This window comes from Oreochromis aureus, linkage group 7 (assembly GCF_013358895.1).
Source record: "Oreochromis aureus strain Israel breed Guangdong linkage group 7, ZZ_aureus, whole genome shotgun sequence".
NCBI lineage: Eukaryota > Metazoa > Chordata > Actinopteri > Cichliformes > Cichlidae > Oreochromis > Oreochromis aureus.
In genome coordinates, this window is record NC_052948.1 from 56,141,706 (window position 1) to 56,163,103 (window position 21,398).

The window sequence follows — 21,398 nt, forward strand, 5'->3', positions numbered from 1 at the left end:
CATACATTTTTGACAATATTTTGTCTTGACTGCATCGTTACAAAAAATTATTTGTTTTTTTGTTCTTTATAGAGCTTTAGGTTGTTCTTTAATTATATGTTGGTTTGTTATTAACATTGTTTTTTTTATTTGTTTATTTGCTACTCATACATACTGAACAAATCACTAAAAATGTCTGTAATTCAGTACAGCAGATATTGTTTTATACAGCTGCAGTATGTATCTATTAGAGATGGACCGATCCGATATTAGGTATCGGTATCGGTCCGATACTGACGTAAATTACTGGATCGGATATCGGAGAGAAATAAAAAATGTAATCCGATCCATTAAATATCAAAAAAGCATCTCACAAAACTTGCGACACGGCGTAACTTGCCCCATAACCGTAGCACGTTGGAGCAGTGTGCTCAGTGATAGAGCGGCTGTGTGTATTTGTAGCCTTGCTAGCAATCCAGCATTTCATCTCCGAGGAAGTTATCCCAGAGAGAAGTAAAGCAAGTGTGTAAGTTCATCTCTGAATGTTTGTAAAGCGTACCTACCTTAAGCTTAACAACCGATATATGGAGCGACTGCCTCTCTCTCTCCCTCCCTCTCCTGCCACTACTTCATGAAACTGCTTAACGATCAGCTGATCGGCTTTTCTGTTGCGAGTCCGTCTCTCTTCTTTGTTTTTGGCCCACTTTGCACCAGAAAGAGGAAACCAGCGGCTGAACAACAGCAGCACGTTTAAGCTTGATAAGCTGTTGTTAGAATTTATTTAATATTACTTTCTACACCAGGATCCTTTTCTATGTAGCTGACGGCTGGTAACTGTGCAGGGGCGGATCTAGCAAAGTTTAGCCAGGGGGGCCGATAGGGTATTAACAGGGAAACGGGGCACAAAGACATACTGTTCTTTCTTATTCTCATTTAAAATGTCTAGCTTTTAATAAATAATTATCTGAATCTTACACCCAAAGTTTTAATCTGATGTAAAATGTATAGAAGTCCATTACTGTATATAGTAACTGTTAAGTCTAATATACCCTAGTAAGCTATAGTACTTTTTCCTTTGGGAACATACCATCTGTGCAGTCTGCAATTCTGTAGAAGAAAGATGTTGAATCCATTTAATTATTCTTGAAAAATAATTTATTTCTGTGCATTTTTTTTTTTTCATACTGCATCAAATTTAAGTTGATTACGTCGATTAAGCATCATGAGGTGGAGGGTGGTTCCCTTTCTTTTTTTTTTTTGCTGGGAGTTTGCAACCCTATTAGTTAGGTTGCTTAATATTTCTGCTAAGTACTCTTTAAAATACCAGAATAGGGAGGAATGTGTAGGTTTAAGTTTATTAGATTGATCAGTATTGCTGAACTATGAAATATTTTGGGTGCAGTGTATTTTTTTACATACAGGTATAACAGAATAGCTTTAGTGTTGTTGTTTATTTAAACTTGAGTATGACCTTATACAAAACGCAGCAAGATATTAAAAAAACAGTTTTATTGATTAAAAAACACACTATATCGGATTAATATCGGTATCGGCAGATATCCAAATTTATGATATCGGTATCGGTATCGGACATAAAAAAGTGGTATCGTGCCATCTCTAGTATCTATGCTGTAATAAACAGCATATGATACTGAGACTAATGCTTGATATACACAAAAATATTCAAACATTCCTCTGTGAACAGATTAGTTACTTTCATCTGTGAACAGGAATTCATTGTTACCTGTTCAGATATACATACATATCCTGCTTAAACATGAAGCAGGTCAATGAGAGTCCAAGGGAACTTAATCAAAAGAATGTTGGCTGCGTGGTATACATCACTGCAGCACTGGAGGTGAGCAGAAACAAGGTTTCCGACTGCTATGAAATTTTTCTTTCAGTTATAGTCCACTTAAGTGCATGCACAAGACAGAACTTCAACATATGTACACACACACTCATGCACATTTTGATAAATCCAGCCCATAGACATGCACAGACATGCTGGATTTAAATATTTTCAATGCACTTACAAGCTGTCAATTACAACAGTCAGACAAAACACAGAACTATGGAGAATTGAGTAGAGTAACCGCTTACTGATTTACAAAAAGATGAGACCATACTGGGTCTTCATCAGGCAAACAGACAACATGACATCAGAAGATGATATCCATACCAAACTGCAATACAGATGACAAAACTCAACAAAACCTAATCTGCTATACTACTCACATATAACAGTGGGAGTTCCACATAGAACATTTTTTTAAAATTCTGAACACTTTTTGAAAAACCGGCACTGTTCATAATTAATAATTTGTAATGTAAAGGCATAAACATGCAGAAAAATTTATAATGCTACAGTGCAGAACAGTGGTCACATTCTGGTTCATAAGGCCTATAGTTCCTGATGAAATATTTGCAGATATTTGCAGACGTTTACATATAAAAAGCAGGTTGTGTCACACTTTTCTATTTACAGTATGCAGATTTATGAAATTTAATGATCACCATATTTGTGAACATTTAGGAGGGTTGTTGTTGAATTACATTGTTCATCACAACATTTGTGACACAGTAATAGTGAAGTTGTTTTGTTTTTATAACAAAATTTTTTTAACATTTCAATAATGAGTTTGTTATTCCAAAATATGTGGGCGGGCATCTGTTTGTATAACTTTCATGTGTTTTTGTCATGCTGGCCATTTGCCTGAAAAAGAAAATCTTTTTTTTTTCTTCCAGAAACATTTAGAAGGTATCATTCTTTTTGTGAAAGCTCTATATTTTTCCTTCATGGACTCTTGTCCCTGAGCTAAACCTGACCTGAACATAGTACAGAATGTTCCTTATACTGATTTTATAGCTATGCAGCTAAAATTCACACACCTACATGGACACAGACACATGACCTGCTCGTGACTCACCTTGAGATCTCTGTGAACCACACCCATCTGATGGCAGTGGAGCACGGCCTCCAGGATCTGCTGGATGCAATGACTGCATGCAGACAGCAGGGGAAGCAGGTTAGTCTGAACACATTTAGCCCCAACTGTCACAGGCACACATACATGTTTTCAGTGTAGGAACCAGCTCTCTCTTCCACACTCAACACGTTTGCACACACATATAAAAAAAGTGTGAACCTGTCTGTGAGCTACACAGAGAATTTTCTGTTTTAAAGAAAGTGCTAAATATTAGTCAGGCAGCGTAGGAGGGCTCTGCAGCTCCGTGTGGGAGACACTCTGTCTAACCTGTATATTTTCGTGTGTAATTTATTTAGCAGCAGTGATAACAAAGCCTTTGAGGAAAAGATTCTGCAAGTATTTAAAGTTCTCGCTGCTGCCACTCTGTCACTCTATTGACCTCTACTCCTTCACCCTTTCTCAGGTTTCCTCACTCACTCAGTCACTCTTGCTCAAAGTATGACGGTCCTAGGACCCACAGGAATTGTAAATATATTTCAGACTTCTAAAATAGTACAACAAGAGCTGCAAAAGCAGAACCAGAAGACAGGCAAGACAGGCAAGGGGAGACAAACAAACAGGCAGCAGGCACAGACAAAACTTGTATCAAATCACAGGCAAAAATTAAAAAACAGGACTATAAAATACAAGCAGCCCTTGTACAGAGGGTGCACAGCAATGCAACACAGTGAGACACACACACACACACACACACACACACACACACCTTGAGGTCCCTGTGCACTATGTCATGGTGGTGGGTGTAAGAGACACTGTCTAGAATCTGATGAATACAGTGACTGTGGAGACAGAACAACAGAGTGAAGACCAGATAAAGGAAGCAACACGGGAAGGAAAGGGACCAAAAACATAGTAAGAAAGAGAAGTGGACAGAGAAGAGAACGGGAAGCCCTGAGGCACAGAGGCTGCTGCAGGGTGAGGGACAGAGGGAGTTGATGTGAGAAGCACTTTACATATTTCCTGATTTGCCTCTGACTACACATATAGAGTTTTAGTTTTTATTTGCCCATGTCTTTTAAATCTCCATTGCTAAGATTTCATTCAGTTCATAAACATATCTTTGTTTCTTTATCTTGCTATTGTGTTCAAATTAAAAGTGAATTTTTAATCCATGTACATGGAGCTTTTCTAAAATGGCCTCCAGAGTGTGTAAAACTGAAAACACAGCTGCACTATGTGACAATGAGAGAAAAGGAGCTTTGTAGACCTGTCATCATATTACCAACAAAACAGAACATGAAACTGTGTACTTTACAATTGTTGCTAACACAGACTGTGTACAGTGGTGTAAAAAAAACTGTTTTCCTGTTTTTTGTCACACATTTGTCACACTTAAATGTTTTGGATCATCAAATTTAAACATTAAACAAAGATAGCACAAGTAAACACAAAATGCACTTTCTAAGTAAAGGTATTTATTATCAAGGGGGAAAAAATCCATGCCTGCGTGGCCCTGTGTGAAAAAGTGATTGACCCCAGTAAATTTATTTTTTATAACATAAAATAACTGTGGTGTTTTACATCTTTGGAAAGCGGAGTTCACTTTCTCTAGTCACACCCACACACTTTTCTCAATCAAGAAATCACTTTAATAGGACTGCCCTGACAAAGTGGAGTAGTCCAAAAGATGCTCAAAAGCCAGACACCATGCCACAATCCAAGGAAATTCAGAAACAGCTTAGAAACAAAATAACTGAGATCTGTTGATCTGGAAAAGGTTATAAAGCCATTTCTAAAGCTGTGGGACTTCAGTGAACTACAGTGAGAGCCATTATCCACAAATGGTGAAAACATGGAACCTTCCCAAGAGTGTTTCGCTGCTTCAGGACCCGGAAGACTTGCTGTGGTAAATGGAACCATGAATTCTGCTGTGTACCAAAAGATCCTGAAGGACAATGTTAAGCCATCTTTTTGTGATCTCAAACTGAAGCGCACTTAGGTTGTGCAGTAGGACAATGATCCAAAACACCACCACAACAACAACAACATGTGGCATAACTTTAAAAAGATGGTTCATGTTCTAAAACCCTTTAATGTGGCTGAATTAGAACAATTCTGCAAATATGAGTGGGCCAAAAGTCCTCCACAGTACTGGAAAAGACAGTAAAAAATTGCCAGTTATCACAAATGCTTAATTGCAGTTGTTGTTGCTAAAGGGTGGGCCAACCAGTGACTAGGTTTAGGGGGCAATTGATTTTTCACACAGGGCCATGTAGGGTTGGAATTTATTCCCCTTAATAAAAAGAAAAACACCTTTATTTGAAACAACATTTTGTGTTTACTTGTGTTATCGTTGTCTAATATTTAAATTTGTTTGATCTGAAACATTTAAGTGTGACAAACATACAAAAAATAGGAAATAAGGAAGGTGCAAACACTTTTTCACACCATGGTAAAAGACAGACAAAGCTACAGTAACATTACTCATTGCTTTTTTGAAGTTGGATGGCACAGTTGTGCAGTGGTTAGAAATGTCACCTATGAAAGCTGTGATAAGCCCGCTGACTCTCAACTGGTAAGTGATTGAAAAAATGGACAGAAAGAAATTCTGAAGCCTCACATTTGCAATATTTTTACTGTTGCCTTCTTGCGTTTTTTTCTAGCTGAATATCACAGATAAGGTATGGACTTGAATAAGAAGTAAACAACACATCCATATGTGTCGATCCCAAAGTAGCTTTGCCATTTGTCAAAGCATATAAAATGGTTTAAAAATGAGTAATTCAAAGAAGACCAAGGAATGATTATCAATAAAACAGGCTTTGGAGAGACTAAGACCACTAACACGCTTAGCATGTGTAATGACTGGATTATAGTCTATTGCAGACAAGGACATGGACAGCTGGAGACCTGATAGTCAAGTAGTCATTCCTGTGATATTTCTTTAAAGTCCACTACCAAGGGCACATGCATTGTAATATAAATTCTCTGTGGTCACAAAAAAGCAAGCAATTGCTCACTGTGTGATGATGACATTTACATCACTCAGAAGTAAGCATACCCTAGTGGACTTCTGAGTGTGGAAAGTATTATCAGGCTTTAAGAAAGATTAGTCCCATTACAAAGCCAGAAACTCAACATTTTCACCATAACCATCTTGGATTTTAAAAAAAAAATAAAATGGCCTGTCTTTGTATAGCGCTTTACTTAGTCCCTAAGGACCCCAAAGCGCTTTACACTACATTCAGTCATTCACCCATTCACACACACATTCACGGCAAGCTACATTGTAGCCACAGCTGCCCTGGGGTGCACTGACAGAGGCGAGGCTGCCAGACACTGGCGCCACCCGGCTCTCTGACCACCATCAGTAGGCAACGGTGAAGTGTCTTGCCCAAGGACACAACGACCGAGACTGTCCGAGCCGGGGCTCAAACCGGCAACCTTCCAATTACAAGACGAACTGCCAACTCTTGAGCCATGCTTGAGCCATGCTTTAAACGTCAATGCTGTTTTATCACTCTGCCTTTAAGAAGCACGTTCATCCTCCCCATATCTACCTCATCCTGGCCAGATTGTCCAAGTCTCCACCTGTTTTATCTATGCCACCACCAGTATCTAGGCTACATTCATTGGACTTTCCTCTGCTATGTAGCTTCATAGAAATTATTTGGTGATTCGACTCTAGCTCTGCAAAAATCATGTTCAGTTCTTTTTAAAATAAATGTCATTTTATAGTCAGTAAGACTTGAAACTACTTATTGAGACTGTACACTCATCAGTTTAGTGCAAATCACAGATCAAGGGATCAGAGCGCCATTTTTCCACAGATTTCTTACATGTACAACCATATTTCTTTTTGAAACCACAGCAATCGCCCCTTTGTGGCCTTCAGAAAGAATGTAGACACACTTTTGCGATGCCTGCATACAGTAAAGTGTAAGCTATCTAGCTGTTGTCCAGTGTTGTCAAGGTGCACATCCAAATTGAAGACAAGTAATAACCACAATGGGGAATACATGTCCTGGCATGTATTCTTTAGTGCTGGTTGAAATAGTTCTTTACTTCAATTTGACTCTGCTTCAGGAAAAAACGATGCGGTGATAGAGCTATGAATCAACATCAGCTTCACTTCTTGACTTGTTGGTGCACACAATAAAGTTATCTCTTTAACTATTAGCAATTACCCAATAGTCAAATTAGCTATAGCAGCTAGTTAGATAAAAGATTCTGAACAGGGTTGAACAGGTTGTCAATAGGATATTGAGCTGTGATAGACAGGATAATGGATGCATGGACACCTGGGCATGTTGCTGGCTATGCAGAGCAGCAGAGGAACAATAATTGCACTAAACAGAGATGTCCAGAATATGAAGAACTAAATAAAGAGTGAAATCTGGAGCAGTGTACCACAATGAGGTGGGTGAGCAGAGCTGAGGAGGTGAAGGGCTGAAGACTAAGGCAAAACAGCATGTATGCTGGAAGAGAGAGATATTGGAGATACTGGAGGACTTTTGTAATAATTCATTTCCTATTCTTCTTAAGAAAAACAAGATATTAATTGTTATTTTCAAATTTTGTTATTGCCAGCTGTGCGGTCAGCTTTAAAATGCTGGTAGCATGGTGGTGTGTTGGTTAGCACTGTTGCCTCAGAGCAAGGTTTGAATCCACCATCTGGCCACAGCCTTTCTGTGTGGGGTTTGCATGTTCTAATCTGTGGCTGTTTTGGTTTTCGCTGGGTAATCTGGATCTCCCACAGTCCAAAGACATCCAGTTAGTGAGATTAGGTTAATTGCTGATTCTAAATTTGGCCATAGGTGTGAATGGATCTCTGTTAACTCTGCTGTATAAATAAAAATGAACTGAAATATTGGACTGTAAAGCTTAGATGCTTGCAGCACATCATTTGTAGCTGAACTTTGGTCACCGGTGTACCTGGCTGCATAGATAACCCTCAAATGTATTTACCACACTTCACTCCCTTTGGTTGTTTCTTCAGTCATGGTGTCTTGGACCCAGGGGTCTTAGTTTTGTAGAATCTTTATGTTTTCTTTTGGGGATGTGATGTTATTTATGTTCTAGTCTTTATTATTTTGTATTGAGTATTATATTAAGTCTTTGTGGTTCTAGTCCACTGTTTCATTGTGAAGTCCATTCCCTTCTTTCTTCATTGTGTCCCAGTCTCCTCTGCTTCGTCTTCTGTGTAAACTCTATCTTGTCTGTGTTTTGTCTTCTGTCTGCATCAAGCAAATGTATCTTTGTCCAGGTCTCCGTGTCAGTCATGTCTCCGTGTATATCTCTTGTCCTTGTCCGTTCTCATGTCTTAATCTGGGTTGCTATATTTGTTTACCTGCATTTCTGTTCCTATTCTCTGTTGCTTCCTGTTTTATTTTGGTAGCCTGTGTCTCGTCTGCAGTATGTTCAGTTTTGCTCTCCTTGTCTCATTAGTCTGTGATTAGTGTCCGCTGTGTTCCCACCTGTGGTCTGTTCCCTCAGTATTCTCTGTGTGTTTATATTGTCTCAGTCTTCCCTTGCCCTTTGCCATGTTCTCCTTCTAGGCTGTGTTTATCTTGCTGTACGCTCCACGTTGTCCATGTTCCCTCATTTATGCCTAGTTCAAGAGTTCCTGTTTTCTGCCTGATCAGAATTATTTTGTATTATGTATTTTATTGTCTTTTGCTCAGCAATAAAGCTGTTTTGAGTTTTGCAGTGTTCTTTTGAAGTCCTGCATTTGGGTCCTAACCTACCTGCTGAGATCATTTTAATGGGATACCCACCCACTTTGACTCGTCAAGAATTACATTAGTGGTTCTTGCATCATTGCTAGTTTCTTCCTGTGAGGAAGATTAAAAATGCCAGTTTTGCAAGTCTTTAACCATGGCACAGACTAACAAAGAAAAATTAAAATGCAGACCTGATGATAGTGCTGGAGGAAAAAATATATAAGACTGTGACAGAGTGATTAGGATTCAACCTCGGTGGACCGACCTTCAGGCCACGGACCGGAGTCATTTGGTACCGGGCCGCGAGAGTTGAGCCTCGGGTGTGAAATTTATGGTTTTCAGGGTTTTTATCATTATTTTTTAATCATTTTTATCATTAACTCGGTTTCCCTGGGTCTTTTCCTGTTTGTTATGAATAAATCTTCCTTTTTTTTGGTACCGGTACTGGTTTTACTTTGTTGTATTTATCCACGACACCTTATATTTCACGTCCATGAAAATATTGTTGGACATAAGCCAGTCCGTGGCGCAAAAAAAGTTGAAGACCACTGATCCAGAGGACTCATTATCAGTTTTCTGTGGAATTATTTTACACACTGATTTGTGGTGGACAGAAATTCAAGTAACAACTACAGTATGTGAAAAGCTGACACATAAAACCAGATGAATCCATATGGTTGGACACCAGAAGAGGTTAAGTAACAGGAAATCTGTTTTTTGGTCATCTGGAGTGAGTGAGACATGAACAGGGTAGAGAAAGAAGGGAGGGACTGAGTGATTCTGTGTACAGATGGAGTACGGAGAGGAAACCGTCAGTGAGATACTGTTGGACAGAAATCAAGCCCTGCTAGTCACACACCCACACATGAACACACAGAGTGCCACACACACACAGATGCACACATAATTTATGCAAAGAGAGGGGAGATTGAAGGCAGCTGAAGGAAAGAACAGAGAATAACAAGGAAAATAAAGGTCAAAATTAGAGGAATAACTTTCCTTATAGTTTAACACAAATTCCTATCTTTTTTTAAATATCTTTTGATCTTCAGATCTCCTTTAATTGGTTGAGAGACTTTTCAAACTGGCAAAGCATTAGTAGAGCATTTGTTCATTAGAAGCAAGTTCATGTAGCCCCTTTCTGCTGGTGTGTGGATAGATCTTTCTACAACTTTCTAATATTACTCATTAAACAGAAATAAAGGCTGTGATCTAAATCTGTGATATTATATATTTTTTAAAATAAAAAGACAGAAAATGTCTTGATGCATCCTTAATCAGCCAGGTAAAGAAATCCAAGAAAGCCGATTATGTGCATCTGGATGATGCATTTCAACTGGAAGAAACATGTCATTACTCTGACAAGTGATTTGTTCAGTCTCAGCTGACTACATGTTTCCCCATATTTAGCACCACTGACTGTCTGTGAGTTCTGTTTCATTAAACATATTGTTTAACATACTGTTTAGTGATTAGAAAGTTCAGTATGTATAAGTGGCTTGTGGTTGTATGCAATTTCCATCCCGTCAAGTTGCAGTTATGGTACAGTTTATTGTGAAGTCGTTGATGAACTTTAATTGGAAAGCGTAGAGTAGTATCACCAATTTCATATCTGGTCAGACTGGTTACAATTTATCATTCTGTTTGTGACTTATTGTTTTCAATAATGGCAAGCAAATTGTTCTTGTTGAACATTACAATGTCAATGAAGTTTTAAACTGGACCATTTGGATATATAATGACCTTTCTTTTTTCATCCTAACACACATTTGTGTGAAATTTGGTCACATTTAGTGTAATTCCAGAGTTAGGACCCAGAGCAGTTTTTTTGTCCTTGGAGCTTGAAGCTTTTTTTCAATTCAACTCAGTTTTTTTTATAGTGCCAAATCACAGCAATTACCTCAATGTGCTTTATGTTGTAAAACAACAAGTCTACAATAATAAAGAGAAAATCCCAAAAATCAGACAACCCTCTATGAGCAAGCACTTGGTGACAGTGGAATGGCAGAAACCTTCGGGAGGACCAGGCTCACAGACGGGTAGCTATCTGCTACAACTGTTTGGGCTTGATGGTGGGGAGACAGGGCAAAAGACATGCTGTGGACGAGAGCCTGAGATTAATAATAACTTTTCACTTCTAAAATTTAATTTAAGTTCAAGTCCAAGTGAATGTTTTCCCCAATTTGAAGAAATTCCCTCAAGGAATCTAAGTGATATCATGTTAATTAAGCTCATCTGCTTTTGCTACCTCAAGTTCTTGCTACTCCACCTTTTCACACCTAGAAGAACCTTTTAACCCTCTTCTTGAGCTCAGTGACACTCTGTTATTAACTGACAAGAAAGTGTCCAGTCTGAAAATTGCACTCTGTGAGTCTGTATATAAAAAATTAAGAATGATTAAACACAGTTTGTGCTTTAGCCAAAACCAAATACTTAGACTAGCTGAATCAAATAACTTAAGAAATAAATCAAACCATTAACAGGTGAAATATTCATCATCACCGGGGACAATAAACAGCTTAAAGCACCAATACTCGATCTACAAGAGCATTCTATGAGATACAGTATAGTACTTTTTGGAATTCCTGAATCCTCCAGCCTATTTCACCACATCCTGACAAACAGTTAGGACTTCATGACAAGATCCCACCCTCACCAAAAACTCTGAGACCAATAATTTTAAAATTTGAACATTACACTAACTGGTGAAAAAGCAGGGAAAAGAACTGAAAATAACACACTTTGGTGTTGCTGACCAATTCCCCCTGGAAATTAGAATAGAATAGAATAGAATAGAATTCAACTTTATTGTCATTGCACATGTCACAGGTACAGGGCAACGAAATGCAGTTTGCATCCATCCAGAAAGTGTTTTAGCCGTGATATAGATATATTACAATATATATTAGCAATAATATAGATATGTAAGTATATTACAGAAATGGGTCTATTATGGTATGTTATAATGTACACGGTATGAAGTATGTTATGATTCTGGAGCAATGCACTGTTCAACCACCTCAGTATAATCCAAGCAACTGTATGTTTTAAAACTAATTTAACTGAAGCAAAAAGCACAGCATTAAAGTTACCTCAATTCCTTAATTTCTACCATGCCAATTATAAGTTAAGACAAAGACGAATTATGATAAATAGAAGAATTCACTTTACTCACAATAATACAAAGACACATGAGGACATTTTGTTATTATCAACCTAACAATATAACAAGTACTGGAAGCAACTTGCTTAATATTGCTATTCTATATGACCCCAATAAAGATGATCCCTCATTTTTTCCCAGTTTCTTATCCCTACTTAACAACCTAATTAATTAATTAACCTAATAATTAGAGCATCTCAGTTATCATTAAAACAGTACAAAGACGATTTGGGCCTTAGCTAGTTATAGTTGGAGTTTATACCATCCAGATGAAGAATAATATACCTACTTCTCTTAAATACACGATTCATCCTTCAGAATAGATTTCTTTCTTATAAGCAAATTGCTCCACTAAGACATTCTTAATAGACAAATTAATTTTAAGTTACAAAAAACACTATAATCTACTACAAGATTGTTGTTAAATACATCTCTGCTGAAAGATCAAAAATGTACTGATTTCTTACAGAAGAAGTGGACATCCTTCAACAAAACAAATGACTCTATGAACACCTCTTAATCACTTGTTTGGGAAACAGGCCAACTAGTATTAAGAGGCATGATCATCCCATGCTAATTGTATAAAAGAAAAAAGAAAGACACCGAATGGGATCTCAAATTTCGAATAAAAAATGAAAGATTTTGAAAACGCTTTTGACACTTTATAAGCATATATATACATATGTATAAGATATAGAACTAAATGATCTAGTTAACAAAAACAGAAAGAAAACACACATGTACACCAACAATTTCTCTCAGTGACTTCAACTCAAAGTTCAGTGTATTAATCATTCAAGTGAAAACCTTGTAAAATCCCAAATCTAGTTAAACAAAACGCAGTTAAAGCAACAATTACAGTTACCTAGGACTTATCAGGCTTTTTTTTTTTTTTTTTTTTTACAATTCTATAGATATAACTAATGTTTTCAGGATTTTTTTGTAATTATACACCTCAGATTATGATCTGAATACTGAATACATCATTAAATTGACACCCTTAAACCTCCCACAAGATCAAATTAACACACTATTAAAACCCTATCTCTCAAATAACTTTTTAATGCACTCAATCAAATGCCCAATAATAAAATTCCTGTAACTGAAGGTTTCTCCAGTCACTTTGAAAGACATTTTAGACAATTTTAACTCTATTATTTATAGGAATGATTTCAAAGAGTTCTCCATAGTATGAATACAACTTTGATGACATTACTCTTGAAGCAAAAGATCCTTGCCATCCAGCGAATTATCAACCACTATCTCTTATAAATATGGTTATTAAAATGATAAGCAAATCCCATAGCATTCTGACTAGATAAAATCATACAATTTCTTATTCATCTTGATCTGAAAGGTTTTATTAAAAGTAGATATTCATCCACTAATACCCACAAACTTTTCAATTCAATACAGCTTTCAAAAAACAATAAATCTAACACCATAATTTTATTATCAGACACAGAAAGCATTTGATAGAGTTAAGTGGAAATTACTGTTTCCAACACTTGAGCCTGAACCACTAGCAGCTACAATAAGACAAAATGGTAAAAGTATCCAAACAATCACTACTCATCACGTCTCTTCTTAACCTAGCTTCCACAACTTTTTCCCTGCATGGTGAGGCAAATCAACTCTGCCCCTCTGTACTTACTACAGTATTGCAAATTACTGTTGTTCTGGAAAACTAGAGCCAGTATACTTTATTACCATTCCTCAGTCATCCTCTCATTCTTTAAAACTGTGTTAAAAAAAACTGGCCAAACAGTCCACTGTACTCTTCTATATACATCTCCATAACTCAACAGGTTTATCATCTTTCATTTTCTCAACACACTCTCTTCTCTTGTTAGCACATTTCCATTTCTCTCATTAATCACCTTAACCCTCTGCACATCACTTGCAACTAAATCTTTCTACCTAGCCAATCAGCAAAAGTAATTTTATCTTTCTTTTGTGTCTATCTCACATACAACAATTAACTAAAAGCCTTTTCCTTTGCAGGCTCTTTCTTTGATGTACCCCAGCCTCCCAGTACTCCTGTTTACTTTCTTCATCTCCCTGACTTACTTTTTACTCTTTGCTATCCTCTGCCTTTGAATACTTTCCTGAAGTTCCTGTACTTCCTTATTCCACCACCAAGTGTCCTTGTCCTCTTTAGTTTGTCAAAAGGCTAAACCAAATGCCTCAGTACTACCTGGTAACTCTCTCTTACCACTCAGAGCCGTTCTCAACTCTTCCCTGAACTCTGAGCAACATTCTGCTTTCTCCAACTTCCACCATTTAATCCTTGCCTCTGCCTTCACTCACTTCCTCTTCTTACTCTCCAAAGCCATCCTACTGATTACTGAAAGCCCTCCTGTTAAATTCTACCCTGCCACCACCTTGCAGTTTCCGATCTCTTTCAGTTTGCACTTTCTGTGTAAGATGTATACCTGTGTCTACCTGTGTGCACCTTGCTCCAGCCTTATAGGCCACCCTACATTCCTCCATCTGCTTAAAGTTTACCACAGCCATTGCCATTTCACCAAATTTACTCCTGTCTGTCCTTCATTTCTGTTCTATATCAAGCACCTCCTCATCACACTCTCTACCATTTCCAACTTACTCTTAAATTCTCTTTTGTTTTCTAGCTGACATCAAATTTTCATGCAACAATATACAACACCATGCCTTTGATTTCTCCCTCCCTCCCTTTACCAGTCATATTCCTGAAATATAATATCCCTACTTTCCACACTCCTGCCTTTCCTTCTCTCTCACGTCCCTCTAACTTTCCATCCCCCTTTCCTCTTCTTTTGTCTGTGACCAACGGCAGCACCACCACCCTGTTGCCAACAGTACCAGAGGTGGTTGTTGTTGTTAACCCAATCCGATATTGAAATCTCCTTCTTTAAGAGCTGCATGTTTAATTTGGCCACCATTTTCTGCTGGATGGCTTTTCCAATGCAACCCTCCTCATTTATCTGGGCTTGAGACTGCCACTAGGAGTAAACTGGCCTGTGCCCCATTATAGGATGTTGCCCCTGTACTTCTATTCAATTTTCAATTCTGTTTATTTCTACAGCGCCAAATCACAACAATAGTCACCTCAATGCGCTGTGGTGGAAATTTTTAAGAATCTAGACTCTGTATTTTGCTATTCTGTTCATATGCCTAGAAGGAAAAGCTCCATAGTGTTATGTTTTGTCTTTATACAATCCTCCATTTTGGCATGTACTCATCTGTACAAGTTATCCTTTATATGGAATGTTCTGATTGTATACTGTGACCTTAGTGGGTAGATAACTTGTTCCTATAAAGGATTCTATACTTGCAAGTATTGTTTGTTAAATACAATGGAGAGTATTGTTGTACTCTGTATTTGACCCCCTTTGCAAAGATTTCCATAATAGAACTTAAAGGTAAGGTAACTCTAAAGATACAGTCACCTTTCTCACTCACTATGTGTTAATAGACTTCTCTACATTGACTCATTCTTGTTATTAATCCCTGCCTCTCTTTCACAGCATGTCTTTTGTCCTGTCTTCAATTCTCTCACCCAGATGGCAGATGGCCACCCCTCCCTGCTGGAGGTTTCTTCCTGTTAAAAGGGGTTTTTTCCTTCCCATTGTCGCCAAAGTGCTTGCTCATAGGGGATCATATTAGAGATGGCACGATACCACTTTTTTATGTCCGATACCGATACCGATATCATAAATTTGGATATCTGCCGATACCGATATTAATCCGATATAGTGTGTTTTTTAATCAATAAAACTGTTTTTTTAATATCTTGCTGCGTTTTGTATAAGGTCATACTCAAGTTTAAATAAACAACAACACTAAAGCTATTCTGTTATACCTGTATGTAAAAAAATACACTGCACCCAAAATATTTCATAGTTCAGCAATACTGATCAATCTAATAAACTTAAACCTACACATTCCTCCCTATTCTGGTATTTTAAAGAGTACTTAGCAGAAATATTAAGCAACCTAACTAATAGGGTTGCAAACTCCCAACAAAAAAAAAAAAAGAAAGGAACCACCCTCCACCTCATGATGCTTAATCGACGTAATCAACTTAAATTTGATGCAGTATGAAAAAAAAAAAATGCACAGAAATAAATTATTTTCAAGAATAATTAAATGGATTCAACATCTTTCTTCTACAGAATTGCAGACTGCACAGATGGTATGTTCCCAAAGGAAAAAGTACTATAGCTTACTAGGGTATATTAGACTTAACAGTTACTATATACAGTAATGGACTTCTATACATTTTACATCAGATTAAAACTTTGGGTGTAAGATTCAGATAATTATTTATTAAAAGCTAGACATTTTAAATGAGAATAAGAAAGAACAGTATGTCTTTGTGCCCCGTTTCCCTGTTAATACCCTATCGGCCCCCCTGGCTAAACTTTGCTAGATCCGCCCCTGCACAGTTACCAGCCGTCAGCTACATAGAAAAGGATCCTGGTGTAGAAAGTAATATTAAATAAATTCTAACAACAGCTTATCAAGCTTAAACGTGCTGCTGTTGTTCAGCCGCTGGTTTCCTCTTTCTGGTGCAAAGTGGGCCAAAACAAAGAAGAGAGACGGACTCGCAACAGAAAAGCCGATCAGCTGATCGTTAAGCAGTTTCATGAAGTAGTGGCAGGAGAGGGAGAGAGAGAGAGGCAGTCGCTCCATATATCGGTTGTTAAGCTTAAGGTAGGTACGCTTTACAAACATTCAGAGATGAACTTACACACTTGCTTTACTTCTCTCTGGGATAACTTCCTCGGAGATGAAATGCTGGATTGCTAGCAAGGCTACAAATACACACAGCCGCTCTATCACTGAGCACACTGCTCCAACGTGCTACGGTTATGGGGCAAGTTACGCCGTGTCGCAAGTTTTGTGAGATGCTTTTTTGATATTTAATGGATCGGATTACATTTTTTATTTCTCTCCGATATCCGATCCAGTAATTTACGTCAGTATCGGACCGATACCGATACCTAATATCGGATCGGTCCATCTCTAGATCATATCATTGTTGGGTTCTTCCCTGTATTATTGTAGGGTCTACTTTACCATATAAAGCACCTTGAAGTGACTGTTGTTGTGATTTGGCACTGTTTAAATATAAAATAAATTGACAATAAGGTATGGTAATTTATTTTCTGACAGCATAAACATCATGATTGGATTGATGATTATATTTTGTACTTTATTACTTTAACTAAATTACAATTTGAGGAATTACCACAGATAAAACATTTATATGATACTTTTGGCAACATAATACAAAACTCCAGTTTTACTGTTGCTGCATAGACACAAAACAAACCCTGCTTCACTTGAAAACTTGATGGCTCTCACGCTATAGTTGACTAATACTTCATATTTTATGTTGGAAGTATAACAGTCCAAATCGAATGTGAAAAAGATCACTCATTGTCCTGAATTGGATAACAGGTGGTGAATAAGATGAATAAGCCAGAGTTAGGACGAGGATTGAGGGATAAAGCTGTTTATGGAAAATAATAAATAGCTTAAAAAAAATCAGTTTACTGCATCTCTCATTCTACCTCTTCCCATCCTCCCTTTAACATTTCTGTCCCCTTCTTCTCTTCTCTCTCACGCCTTCACAAACCGCCTCCACAGTCAAATTGATTTAAGTCTGCCTCCTAAGGGGGTTATGGCATGGGCATGTGTGCATTTTGTACAGTTTTCTTGTATGTTTCAATCTATCTGTAAATTTGGACTCTGGAGAAAGCTCCTCGCCCTCAATTTCCAATTCACTGCACAGAAAATTGCGCAGAGGTATAATCCGTCAGAGCCACAGCCTGTTCTGCCAAAAAAAAAGAAAAAGAAAAAACAATGTGTCAAAATTATCTGCGTGCTAATGAGAGGAACACAACTCTCCAAGTTGCTGCTGGAGGACTGCAGAGGCTGGAGGACTGACATAGGCAGAGGATGAAGAAAAGATGAAGAAAAAGGGGGTCAAAGATAATATTCACCAGGGGTTTACCTTGCATCAGCTTCACTGTAGTACTCTCGAGCCACAATATCCTCAAACAGCTCCCCTCCTGTCACTCTGAGAAATAGAAAGATGGAGGTAAAAATGGCAAATTATATAAATTTTTATTCTTTACTCAGACAGCACAAATGTATATATATACACACACACACACACACACACACACACACACACACAGGAGGGGGATGTCCTCATTAGGGGGAAACCCCAGTTGCAGGATTCACTCTGACTGTGTTGCCATGGAGACTGGCTCCAGTGCGGGGGAGTGTAGCTCTATCTGTGTGTGCACTAAAGTGGGAGCCGCAAGAAAGGGGGTGGGGGGTGCTGTTATGTAATGGGGGAACTGCCTTGGAACCAAGAAGGGGGATGGAGACAGAAGAGAAAAAAGAAGAAAAGAAGAGGGAATGAAGAGATGCAGGTATAAAGAAAGAAATCATGTAAAGCTGTGGCATCACTGAGAAGACAGATGTCATAAGGACTGAAGGAAGGGAGCGGAAAATGAAGCACCATTGGAGAGGAAAGAGGAGGCAGAGGACAAGGGAGGGGAGAAGGGGGAAAAAGAAGTAGAGGATGGAAGGAGAGAAACAGGAGAAGTAAAAAAGAAAGGAAGCAACTCACAGGTCAAAGAGGAGATAGTGGAAGCCTTCCTCAGAGATACTGTCATGAAGACGAACTGCAAGAGGGATATCAGACTAATTAGGACATTTTTATTATACAGGCTGCTATAAAGCACATTTATTAAGGCCTTTCGACACTATTACAAACCAAATGAACCCATATATTTAAGACATACTGGTAAGAACAAACAATAGATATTGCTTTAGCTTTTTATATTTCTATTTTTTTTAACTGATGAATATTTTTCCACAAGAACTGATATTTCATATTGCTAAACAGCTGATCAGCTGATCAGTCAACACTAGTGCTACTCTGGGTAGCAATGGACATTGCTTATTCACTGATATGAATTAGGCTGTTAATTTAGGCCAATATAAAATGAGAAGCAGATTTAGAGTGTCTTTTGGAGTATTATAGGTTTATCTTTCAAATAATGTATCATTTCTCTTGCATAGTGTTAAAGCCATATGGCAGCATCTTGTCCATCACAAGGCAACCACACCCTAAAGCACACCCTGCTTTATTTTTTATTTTCTATCACAATTAATGTCTGTATAGCCAGTGTACAGAAATGAGATCCCAACCAGACGTTTGTGTAAGTTACATTTTAAATATAAACAGTTAAACATTGGGGTCTTTCATGCATTCATTATTGACAATTTCTCCATGAAGCAATTCACTAAACCCTGTTTCATTTATGTCCCATTTATGATGACTTATTAATCAAACTCTTAAGCTGACAGATTTAAAAGTGAAATTTTTAGTGTTTAAATAGTCTAAATAAAAATCTGAAATATATTAAAAAGAGTTGAAATATTTTTAGTTCACCTCTATCAAAGGATTAGTTTAATATAACTTAATGAGTTAAAAATGCCCCATTTTATGTCAGCATCCCCCTGTATGGTTTGTTTTTTTAATTTTTAGAAACATACACAGCATTACTGTTTGTCTTGCAAAACTTCAGTGCAAAGACTTTGAAGTTCACGTTGCACGTCTTTCTTTGTGCATTGTTAAGAGGATCATTGTGCACTCTTCTGATTTTTCTGATGATAGTCATCAACCCCACAACTCACTTCACTCAGGGTCACAGATTTTAAACAATAAACATTAAAAAAGAACAACTTAGTATGACTGTATACATAATTCAATAGTTTAGCTAACTCAGTAAGCTTGCTAATGCAAAGGGCTTAAAACATTAACACATTCTGATTAAGCCTCATCACGCCCACTAACATGATGTTGTCAGATACATATACAAAATAGCTGTACAATAGAAATAAGAAAAGTAAAACTAAATTCATAAGTATTGCTCAGTTCCAATGAAGCTTATGCGTAAATTCAGTAAGGAAGATCTGTAATCTCTCATCTCTTTTCCCCACACTGTTAAACTCAATTCTGATATCATTACTCTGTCCAATAATATTCTTGCCTGCTATCTACAAACCACTTACGCTCAATTCTGTGCATTTTAAATTTCTGTACTCTTCTGTCTTTGTATTATTCAGACTCTCACTCTTGCCCAATTATCTTCTCGCCCGCCTTCTTTGAGCCAATCAGCCTCCGCTTTGCATGATTTGAATCTGTGCTCTTCGTCTATCCCCCTTTCAGACTTTCGTTCGTGCAACCCACCTCCTCCCCAACTCCACCTCAGACACCTTAGCCAGAGTTCTCCCAAAAGGTTGATTCTGTTCATCTGGATGTTGTGTTTTCAATGGGAGAAATGTTTCGTCACTCATCCAAGTGACTTCTTCAGTCTCAGCTGGCTGCAGGTTTCCCCAACCTTAAGTTCTCATTAGAATTTGCATATTAATAATCAAGGAACTGACCTCACAGCCAATTGTTCATTCACTGGGGTGGTTTCCGTTATTGTGCAATGTACTGTTTACAAGGTTGGGGAAACCTGCAGCCAGCTGAGACTGAAGAAGTCACTTGCATGAGTGACAAAACATTTCTCCCATTGAAAACGCTGCGTCTAGAGAAACAGAATCAACCTTTTGGGATTTACTTACCTGGATGACTGAGCATGCCTCTGTCTTCATCTTCACCACCACCAGAATCTAGACTCTGAGGGGTCCTGTCCTAAACCCTATCACCACTGCGAATCTGTTCTGCCATGATGGGTCATTGTAGTCTAATCGCCAAATACATTCACTTCTCAATAAATCATGTTCAATTTTTCCAAGTGATCTCTCCTTATTGAACTTACAAATAAGCTGTAATATATAATTCATATTATCATTTACCATTTTAAAGAAAAGTGTCAAGTCCTTAAATATCAAAAGCTAGAATCAGCAAATATTTCCTTATGTTAGCTTCTTTGCACTGCAGGTGAGAATGAAAATATCTACCCTCTTAGAAATTGAGTTTTACAGTTGCCTTCTGGGACTATTTATATTACATTACTTAGCCTGTGCAAGTGCAGGATATTGTCCCATTGTGTTACTAATGTCACAGCCTTTTTGCCTTTTCTACCAGTTTAGCAGCATCTCTGTGGGATTGGTTGTTTGGATTGATGCATCTTGTTTGTTCATATCTTTATCTTTAAAAATGTAATAAACAGAAATCTGACAAAAAGTCTCACCAATGTTGGGATGCTTTAGCAATCTGCAGATCCTGGCTTCCCGCTCCAGTTTCTGATGGTCTACAAGGAAGTAATGCTATGTTAGTTTGAGACAAAACAAGCAAAGGAAGAAAACGTCACTGTGGTCTAAATGAATGGCAAGGAGATGAAACAGGAGAAAAAGGGGGATGATATGACAGTAAATGAAACAAGAAAAAAAAAGTAAATAAAACGCATTGAGAAATGAAGAACAGGGAACAGAATGGGGTGAGAAAACAAGAAAGTAAGCAAACAAGAAAGAAAAGGAGGGGAAAAAATGAGAAGAGAGGAAACATGGAATGAAAAAAAATGAGAAAACGGGGAGAAAATAGGAAAGGAGAGGACAAAAAACAAGGCAGAAAAAGAAAACAAT

General features: G+C 37.7%; 1 protein-coding gene across 5 annotated transcripts in view; it reads right to left on the reverse strand.

The window, feature by feature from the left end:
* The window catches only part of LOC116314849 (calcium/calmodulin-dependent protein kinase type II subunit beta), a 76,243-nt gene that overhangs the window by 45,101 nt on the left and 9,744 nt on the right, over positions 1-21,398 (reverse strand). For all 5 annotated transcript variants that reach the window (XM_039615689.1, XM_031732986.2, XM_039615688.1 and 2 more), the window contains exons 3-6: positions 21,008-21,067; positions 18,427-18,481; positions 17,800-17,865; positions 2,910-2,982 (exon numbers count right to left, since the gene is read on the reverse strand). In XM_039615689.1, the coding sequence (XP_039471623.1) occupies positions 2,910-2,982; positions 17,800-17,865; positions 18,427-18,481; positions 21,008-21,067 (254 nt within the window). The remainder of the gene's footprint in view (positions 1-2,909; positions 2,983-17,799; positions 17,866-18,426; positions 18,482-21,007; positions 21,068-21,398) is intronic.